At 39.4% G+C, this 10,043-nt stretch overlaps 1 protein-coding gene across 5 annotated transcripts; it reads left to right on the top strand.

Moving 5' to 3' along the window:
- Positions 1 to 2,530: 2,530 nt before the first annotated feature.
- LOC120545645 (placenta-specific gene 8 protein-like) lies at positions 2,531 to 9,767 on the top strand. 5 transcript variants are annotated; one of them, XM_039780181.1, is made up of 6 exons: positions 5,301 to 5,403; positions 5,515 to 5,644; positions 7,701 to 7,800; positions 7,901 to 8,025; positions 9,274 to 9,382; positions 9,551 to 9,767. In XM_039780181.1, exons 3-5 carry the CDS (start codon positions 7,716 to 7,718, stop codon positions 9,376 to 9,378), a joined length of 315 nt encoding a protein of 104 aa, XP_039636115.1. In that variant the 5' UTR covers positions 5,301 to 5,403; positions 5,515 to 5,644; positions 7,701 to 7,715; the 3' UTR covers positions 9,379 to 9,382; positions 9,551 to 9,767. The 5 variants fall into 5 exon arrangements, with proteins under 5 accessions (XP_039636116.1, XP_039636115.1, XP_039636117.1 ...); XM_039780180.1 differs by lacking the exons at positions 5,301 to 5,403; positions 5,515 to 5,644 and adding exons at positions 5,769 to 6,645; positions 7,274 to 7,324 and having other exon boundaries at positions 9,551 to 9,766; XM_039780182.1 differs by lacking the exons at positions 5,301 to 5,403; positions 5,515 to 5,644 and adding an exon at positions 2,531 to 2,673.
- Positions 9,768 to 10,043: the final 276 nt, after the last annotated feature.

Raw genomic sequence — 10,043 nt, 5'->3', positions numbered from 1 at the left:
TCAAAAAGGTCACCACTTCCCAGTCCCAGTAATGGAAGCGTCCAAGGAGAAGCCTCTGGTATCACCATCACTTGTTTGAATTTTCAGAGAACACTTGTTTTATTACTTTTGCCAACAACAGAAACAAGTTTGATGTTTCTCAATATTTCAGATCTGTATCTGGCCTAGATGTATTCACAGGGGGGATTACAATGTAACGTTTAGGTGTGGCTTTATATTATTTACTTGTTATGTTAAAAATTTGGATGTGATTAATTCAGATAGTTGACATGTAATAGGGTCAAAAAGAAGTGAAACATGCGGAGGAACAACTGGTCTGTTGAAGCTTATTTTGCGTTCCAACACATTGTTCTGTTTTTAACATAACATATTGACACAGCAATATCTGTCAAGTTGATTTATGGGGTCATGTAAAACTTTCTCGGTCCACACATGGAATTTCAGCAACGAGAATTAAATTCAAAGCGGAGAGAAATTGTTCAACATCGTGGTCGTGTCATTTAAGTTTTTTTGTGCTTTAGAAATAATTAATTTGAATGTTATACATTTTAAATCAGCATTTACACGAGAAAGTCATGAAATCCACTTTCTGAGTTTCCAGGAGCTTTCTCGGGAAGGTCTTTTTTTAAATATATTTTATTTGGGCATTTCTGCCTTTAATAAAGAGGAAAGCTGAAATATGAAAGGGGAGAGAGAGGGGGAAGACATGCAGGAAAACCATCACAGGTCAGATTTGAACCCTGGACCTTTAGCATCGAGGAATAATTAACCTCTGCATATGTGCACCCGCTCTACCAACTGAGCTAACCGGCCACAAGTGAGGTTCTTTTTTAACTACCACACATTTGTTTGGTTGACCTGTGAGAAACTAATTGTGCATTTTGTACTCTTATTAATTGTTTGGGAAATTCCTCACCAAACATTTCAATCCTATTTTCCCCTACAGTAGGTGCACCCTTTCATCATCCATTATTATGATCCAAAACATTGTTCTTAAATCCAAACTTACATGTGCAATTTTGTTTTCCAATACACATTTAATATCCTATATCCCAGCTGTAAATAATGGGGCTAGAGTTGTGTTATACCTTTACTAACAACTTCCCTGAAGACACCAAAACCAACAGTGACTTTATCATGCTGTAAGTATTGTTTGTGTAGCCACTACCTGATACCAGACCTGAGATGTATCAGGAAAAAAGTGCGTGTTTGGCACACATGCTAACATTTGCTTATTAGCACTAAACAAAATACAGCTGAGGGTCAGTTTTTCAATTCAAATACATTCAAATTTTGGCTAATGAAAAGATCATTTCACAGCTCAAAACAGGAAACTAACACCCTCAAAACCACAATAGACAATGCCAGACTGTTGGGAAATATCCAAGCAGGAAAAAAACAAGGGACTAATTCAATTTATGTATTTATTTAAAGAACACCTTTACAATAAACACACGGAATCCACATCCTGTCAACTGCAGACGACAGCACAGATACAACTTTTAAAACCTCTTTTTTACAACTGTAACAATAAATCAGGATGCTGTTTTCCACTCCCAGGTTGTGTCCCGGGCAGCTGACTAACGTTTAACAGACTGGAAGAGATGAATGTCATTTCCCTCAGAGGATTGTAGCTGATACAAAAAAAAGAAAAAAAGCCAAAGGATAGTCAATTTACAACACCGTTAAAAATTAAACGACGCTGTATGCCACTTCATTTCAACAGCTCCACAAACATATAGATATAATGACGTGTTATGTGTGAGGAATGTCTAAATAAGTTGTTGATGTCTTGGAGCCGTTAGAAGACGCTTACCTGTTCAGAAAATGCCTTGCTCCTTCCTGCGGTCGATATCTCTCCTCAGTTGGCAGGTGGCACAGCATGGACACCATGTGTGCACAATAAAGTCCTTTAACAGTGACCCCTGGAAACACAAATATGAGTATTAGTAGATTAGTAGTAGTAGATTTATTTCTATTGGATGGGGATGGGGCGGGTTTGTCCTAGTGTTTTAGATGCAAGTTTGTACATAATATCGTAATATCGTGATATGACAAGTATTGTCCTGGTTTTAAAGGCTGCATTACAGTAAAGTGATGTACTTTTCTGAATTTACTAGACTTACTAGCTGTTTTATTATTTGCCTTTACCCACTTTAGTCATTGTATCCACATTAATGGTAATTATTTATCAAAAATCTCATTGTGTAAATATTTTGTGAAAGCACCGATAGTCAACCCCACAATATATATGCAGATTATTCTCACTTTGCCAGACCATCCACCTGCTGCGGAGCGGGGGAGGGTCTGATCCTCCACACAGCATTCTGGGATGGGAGAAAAACATGCGCTGGTTTATTGGCATTTCTTTAAACCAATCAGTGTCGTCTTGGGCGGTGCTAAGCACCGGATGAAGCCGCTGGAAAACAGTGGTGCGAGAGGAAACTCAGATTGGACAGATAGTCTGGCTAGCTGTCTGGATTTACCCTGCAGAGATCTGAGGAGCAGTTAACCATAGTCCTCACAAATCCACCGGAGTTTAACATTCCAACACAAAGAAAGCAGAAGGAAACGGAAATCGGCGAAAACACATGCATCCGGCGGATTGTCCTGCGGCACCGGAGCGATCCTGGAAGTGGAACGTCGAGGATAGAGACTAACTGCAGATGGAAAGTGTGTTCAGGTTTTAGTTTGCAGTATGTCTTGTATTTGCTTTCCCTTTTTATAATCTCTTCTCAGTCAGTATTGGTTTAATCTGTCACTTCCAGTACCAGGAGTGAGTTCCGGACACGATGCTTAGGTCTAGTCAATGTAACACAAACGGATCATAATGCCATGTCAGGCTTATGTTTCACCCTTCAAAAAGGAACAGAGCTTGTTTTGCCCTGTCTCTCTCATTAACAGGTCATGTTGTGTGTGCAGGTCTTCTCTCCCAGCAAAGTTTTCCCCTCTGTCATGCAGAGGGTTTCCAGAGATTTCAAGCTTCCCATCCATACAAATGAGTGGAGGAGAAAGCAGCTAAATACTTTGTTTTAGGTTAAATGCTGGCATTATTATTAGTCACTTAAATATTATTATGAAGTCGTGGCTTTCTCTTCAACATGTAGTTTCAATAAGGTCAAGGCACTTCCATCAGAAGTGAATACAACACCAAGATCAGAGTATCTATCACAATGCTGATCTCTGTCAGTGCCCACAAGTACCTTGAACTTTGTTTTTACTTTCAGACAATGTGCCATAAATGCTGCAATAGTCTTTTCAATTACTTTTTGTTTTGGTTTCCAAAATGACAGTGTCAGCCATTAGCATTAAAACATTAAACGTTTAAGAAAACCATCTTCTCCACATTCTTGTTTGAGCATTTTGCAATTTCCCATCATGGGCAATATTGCGTTTGCATTCGTGTTGTGTGGAAGTTCTATCTATCAAAAGTGAAAACGCGCTGGCTGTCAACTCACTCTCAAAGTGTACAATGCTGTCTATCTGGTCGATGAAGCCATTCATGTGTCCTTCAGTGATCATCTGGGAAGCGATTTTCTCAGCCTAAAAGACAAACAGAGGAGGCAAAACATCTCAACATCAGATTACACAGCTACGTAAATATGTGTGAGGTAAAAAAGGATATTTAATACAAGCAGAACATGTATTTTTTTTTATTCTAACAAATTTCCCCACAGAGCTTTGAGCCTTCTTGTTAAACAGTGGCTTTTGAAATGCATACATTCTCTAGAAATTTAGCGAGATTTGTGTAGTAAGTAGTAAGTAAGTAAGTAAATATTTCATTATATATGTTTTTTGGTTAAAAATGTTATGCAATGATGTCTGAATGCATCACAAATACATAGATTATGATAATGTTCACGCAACTGAAACTAATTCCTCGAGCAAAAGCCAGATTGAGTACAGACTTCAATACAATTATTAAATATTAAACTGAGAAAATGTATATTGAATACATTTTCCATTTACACACAGTGAAGTTATTTCATAGAGATTGTTTGCAGAAAAGGCTAAAAACGAAAAACACACAAAATGTGAATCAAAGCGATGTGTCACCTTTGCGGGGAGGATTTCCAACAGTGCTCCCAGTTCTTCAAAAGTGATGTTGTAGAGTTTGCTAGCAGACAGGAGGTTTTAAGTCACTAAAATACGTGCCTCAATACTTCATAGCATATAACATACCACATCCTCAGCATTCAAGGTAGAGCTGGGCAATATATCGATATTATATCGATATCGTGATATGAGACTATATATCTTAGATTTTGGATATCGTAATATCTTAATATGGCATAAGTGTTGTATTATCCTGGTTTTAAAGGCTGCATTACAGTAAAGTGATGTAATGCTCTGAACTGTTGTAACTGGTCTATTATTTGCCTTTACCCACTTAGTCATTATATCCACATTACTGATGATTATTTATAAAAAAAACTCATTGTAGAAATATTTTGTGAAAGCACCAATAGTCAACACTACAATATCTTTGCGGTATTGATATTGAGGTATTTGGTCAAAAATATCGTGATATTGGATTTTCTCCGTATCGCCCAGCCCTAATTCAAGGCATAAAACATGACTGCAATCTGTGCACCATTACAGCTGCAATAAAACCAGAAACATGGGCCTTCATTCACTGATAGCATATGCCTCTACAATAGCCTAAACATCATTAAAAAAAAGTGTGTAGTGAAGTACTGTAGTTTTTCTAGACACGATAGCCTGCATGGCACGCAGGGCTCATGCAGCCTACCGAGCAAATGTATCAGCCAGGCACGGCGTTATGGGTGGGTGTGCCTGACGAGCCTAGGACCACCCACTTTTCAACAGGCCCACCCAAAACTTTTCTTCAAAAAACATTAATTAATATATTATAATTTGGTGAATAATTAATACAAATAATAATAATAATAATCTCATAATTTGTGCTAAAATTGTCTAAATGTTTAGTTTTCAAAAACAATTTTAAAAAGCAGGTCATGTCTATTTTTATGTTTCTGCGCAAGTTCAGCAGACATTGAGGTTCGGGATCGGATGTAGCTTGTCGGTATGCTAGGCTAGCTCCAAGTGATCTGGAAGTGTGAAAATCATTTCCAGTAAAGGACAATGTTGCAACAGTCGTTGTTTAGGTACCTTAAACGTGCACGAGCGGTCTCAGAGTCATCGCTGCAACCAGGAGATGAAGGCGAGCTGAGAATACACAACACCTAGCACGTGATGGCTTATGATGGCGCATGCCTTTAGTGTGGGAAACCTGGGTTCGAATCCCACTGCATGCGAGACTCTTAACTGCTAGTAGCAATTGGAAGGCGGCTGTGTGTGGCTAGAGCGGTCGCCTGCCAATTAGAAGGTTGCTGGTTCGATCCCTGGCTTTGCATCCCCATGTCGAAGTGTACATGCAAAGTAAGTGTCACAGTGTGTGAATGGTACTATGTAAAAGCTTTGAGTAGTCGTTAAGACTAGAAAGCGCTATGTAAATACAGCTTATTTACATCTTTGTCTCTGCCACCCCAGCGACCTCGCGAGTCAGAGACTGTGGATCTGTCGTGGATGATCCCGCAACTCAACCAGTGCTAAAGTATCCGGTCACTTCTTCTGCTTTAGGGAGTTTAATTGTGTAGGACCGCCAGAGGATAACAGTAAGGTAGGCTACTCTGCCTGTATTGTATTATGTCGTTATATGAGATAGGCCTATATGGATTAAAATAATCGATTCATAACTCGCTATAGAGCTGCAGGCGCAATTCCATTTCTATAACAGCTTGTTACTGTTGTCAAGTTGTTTTTCCCTCATGGTTTTCTCTTGTTATGGCCAATGATGCTTAAGGGCTTGTTAATGCCATTTATTTATTTTTGTTAAACATGTTTATAACATGAATCATCACACTAAAGTAAGGAAATAACTTGAGTCTTGTTTTACATGACAGATGACGTTGTCAGTGAACAAGTTCTGTGGCCGAGTATTGATTGAAACTGTCGGGCAGTGGTGTTGATCTATATTAGTGAAAACTTAAAACAATTGAACAGAATTGTGAAATATTCGACCTCATGTTATACGAGCAGAACTAAACTATGTTTTGGGGAAATATGAGATTCCTGACCACTTTTACAGTCTATAGGCCTTAGGTTAGGAGAGATGCGCTATAGCGCAGCCAGGTATGGTGCGTAATGGAGATTCCAAAGCGCTCTTCTTTTGGTCAGAACCAAGGAGAGCGATCGCGGATAGGTCCGTCCTTTTCACCGACAATTTTTACAATGCAACAACATATTTAAAGAGCATCAAGCTATTACAATGTTTATTATGTAAGCACATATAGTATATATAATATAACAGTATATTAGTCAGTCATTTGTATTAGGTTAAACAGTGATTTGATAACGTTTTTAATTTAAGGCCCACCCACAATTGGTCTGGCCCATCCAAAACTGGAATCCTGGCGCCGTGCCTGTATCAGCTATCACCAGTTGAAGAAGAGATAGTATGAAGAATATTTTGCCCCATTGCCTACCCAACAACTTAGCAGCTCAGGCTGTGTAAAGCCAGTTAGGCTATCTCCACTCACCATCCGCTGTGGTGGCTTTCTGGCGAGGCATCAGCATGGCAGCGAACTCCTGCAGCTGGTTTCCTCTGATAATACGGTCCAGGTACATCTTCTCCAGAATACCATTCATGATATGTAGTAAAATACTGAAGTTGTGGAAAGTTTAAATGGCTTAAACTGTATGTTTCATCCGTCCCCCCCCATGCTGTTTCAATCGTCCCATCCAGGAGGGACGAATGAAACATTACGCACGTCCCACTTTTGCTGTAATAATTCCTAAACGGTTTTGTTCAAAGCCGAAAATGCAACTGTATTTGACAGATGACAGGTGTAGGTTGCTAGAGACAAAATATTAGCTTTCAGTGCGATATGATCGCTTTGTAAATTACGTTGAATTAAAAAGTGTTTCAACTGTCCCGGCTCTCCCCTACTGGGTGTAGTGGCAGGGTGTGGCAGGGTGTAGGTGTAGGTGTGTTTGATGACCTTGTTGTCAGGAATATGTCCGTGCAATAATACAGAGATAGAGTCTGAAACCATACTAGTCACCTGCTTTGGTTATATATATATATATATATATATATATATATATATATATATATATATATATATATATATATATATATATATATATATATATATATATATATATATATGTGGGTTGCGCCCATGAAAAAATTGCCAAACCTTCTGCTTTGAACGGTTATAAAGACTCACGCTGCCTCCGGTCTCAGTCTGTCGTCCAGGAGCCTCTCTGGTCAGTTTCACCGTCCTTTAACCATCTGGTAAGATTTACCTCCTAACTACTGCTTCCCTGGGAAACATGCAAGATAACTTACGTTTAACCCTTGTGTTGTCTTCTACTATGCCACTTTTAGTTTTTCTGGGTCAAAATTGAAAACTTTTTCTTCTACGTTTTGGTCGTTTATTTGCAATTTTTGAATTTTTTTTGTCAATTTTTTTTCAACACCCACATTTTGTTAAAGTAGCGAACTGAGCGCTGTATGGAACCATCCAGGTTGTGTTTCTTCGACAATTTGTTTGAAAGAAACATGATATAGAAACTTTGTAAAATGGGTGAAATTTGACCCGAGGACAACAGGAAGGTTAAGAAAAGTGATAAGAAGATCAGTGACAAGCTCTTTTTTTTTTATCCAACAGAGTATTGTCCTGATCATGGCTGTGACCAACCAACCAGGCAGCTACGCACCCTCGGAGTTCCAGACAGGCCTGTGTGATTTCAGCGATGACTGTGGAACTTGTGAGTAGCACTCCCTCCTTTTCTGGGAAATCTGATTAAAATATGCACACAATTAAAACTTGAAAGATGTACTGTAAATGTTGTATTTTTCTCAATACAGGCTGGTGTGGTTTGTTCTGCTACCCATGCCTCAGCTGCACCATCGCCAGAGACATGAACGAGTGCTGCCTGTGTGGTCTGACCTGGGCGACCCGCAGCGTCTACAGGACCAAATACAACATCAGAGTAAGTTTAAGTGGATATAAAAAGCTGGCTGCCTGTAGGACTCCATTTGGACAATGTAGGAAAACAGCAACGTTATTATAAGGTAACATGGAGTATGATAGTCCTACCTTTAGTTGTGGTTAAAACACTTGTACAGGTATACTGCGGAACAAGAGGAGAGGTTTTAAGATGCTTGATCCCACGTCACATGCAGTGGTAGAAGTACTCTGATCCTTTAGCTAAGTAAATGGACTAATGTGACAATGGTAACACTTTACAATAAGTCAAAGTTGAGTATAAGTGCCTAAACATTTTACTTCTGAGTCACTTTGAGAGGCTTTCATTTCAATAGTTTCTAGAGGCCTGAAGAGGTACAGTAATATAGTATCAAAATATAGGAAATGAAATAAAAATGTCCAAAAAAATACTTTAGTTCTGTGTTTTTGGCCATGAGGCTTCACAGAAAGGATGGATTTGAATGTAAGCATGTTTGCATGATGACGTTATCATTTATCTTAAAGGTGCTCTAAGCGATGTCACGTGTTTTTTAGGCTACAACATTTTTTGTCACATACAGCAAATATCTCCTCACTATCCGCTAGCTGCCTGTCCCCTGAACACAATGTTAAAAAAACGCGATCTCTGTAGACAGCCCAGGCTCCACAAACGGCAACAAAAACAAACTGCGCCAACCTGCACCACCAAACATAACAAACAGTGTTCCAGCGTTCCAGCCAATAACTGACAAGAAGGATTTGGGGGTGGGGGGGTTGGGGGGGTTAGTGCGCGGAAACACGGAAGGGAGGGTTAGGGGACGGGATGAGGAGGAGGGAGGGGCGAGCTACTGCGTTTTGTTTGAAAATACTTTGAACGTCAACAAGAAGTGACATCACCCAACATCACTTAGAGCGCCTTTAAAGCACCATTGTGTGAAAGTTCTGCTCGGCTTACTTGCCAAGCTAGATTCTTCTCACGTCTCCTTTTGGGGGGCCCCGACCCCCAGGTTGAGAACCACAGCTGTGATACTGTTAAATGTAGAGACAGTTTGTGAAGCTCACATATTTACAGCCTAGTACAGACCTTGTGTTGCTCTCAAACAGATTCAACTTCCTCCTGGAAAGAAAAAAAAAAAGATTTACAATTCCCATGGTTAGTCATCTTTGTACAAACTTGCATCTAAAACACTAGGACAAACCCCCGCCCCATCCCCATCCAATAGAAATAAATCTACTACTACTAATCTACTAATACTCATATTTGTGTTTCCAGGGGTCACTGTTAAAGGACTTTATTGTGCACATATGGTGTCCATGCTGTGCCACCTGCCAACTGAGGAGAGATATCGACCGCAGGAAGGAGCAAGGCATTTTCTGAACAGGTAAGCGTCTTCTAACGGCTCCAAAACATCAACAACTTATTTAGACATTCCTCACACATAACACGTCATTATATCTATATGTTTGTGGAGCTGTTGAAATGAAGTGGCATACAGCGTCGTTTAATTTTTAACGGTGTTGTAAATTGACTTTCTTTTTTTTTGTATCAGCTACAATCCTCTGAGGGAAATGACATTCATCTCTTCCAGTCTGTTAAACGTTAGTCAGCTGCCCGGGACACAACCTGGGAGTGGAAAACAACATCCTGATTTATTGTTACAGTTGTAAAAAAGAGGTTTTAAAAGTTGTATCTGTGCTGTCGTCTGCAGTTGACAGGATGTGGATTCTGTGTGTTTACTGTAAAGGTGTTCTTTAAATAAATAAAAAATTGAATTAGTAGAGTTAGTCCCTTGTTTTTTTTCCTGCTTGGATATTTCCCAACAGCCTGGCATTGTCTATTGTGGTTTTGAGGGTGTTAGTTTCCTGTTTTGAGCTGTGAGATGATCTTTTCATTAGCCAAAATTTGAATGTATTTGAACTGCAAAACTGACCCTCAGCTGTATTTTGTTTAGTGCTAATAAGCAAATGTTCACCTGTATGCCAAACACACACTTTTTTCCTGATACATATCAGTTCTTTACGGTTGTCTTGTGAAGTCCTAAA

The sequence above is a fragment of the Perca fluviatilis genome, chromosome 17 (assembly GCF_010015445.1).
Source record: "Perca fluviatilis chromosome 17, GENO_Pfluv_1.0, whole genome shotgun sequence".
NCBI classification, from domain to species: Eukaryota; Metazoa; Chordata; class Actinopteri; order Perciformes; family Percidae; genus Perca; species Perca fluviatilis.
The sequence above is the reverse complement of the archived record's forward strand: the minus strand, read 5'-3'. Positions and strand labels throughout refer to the sequence as shown.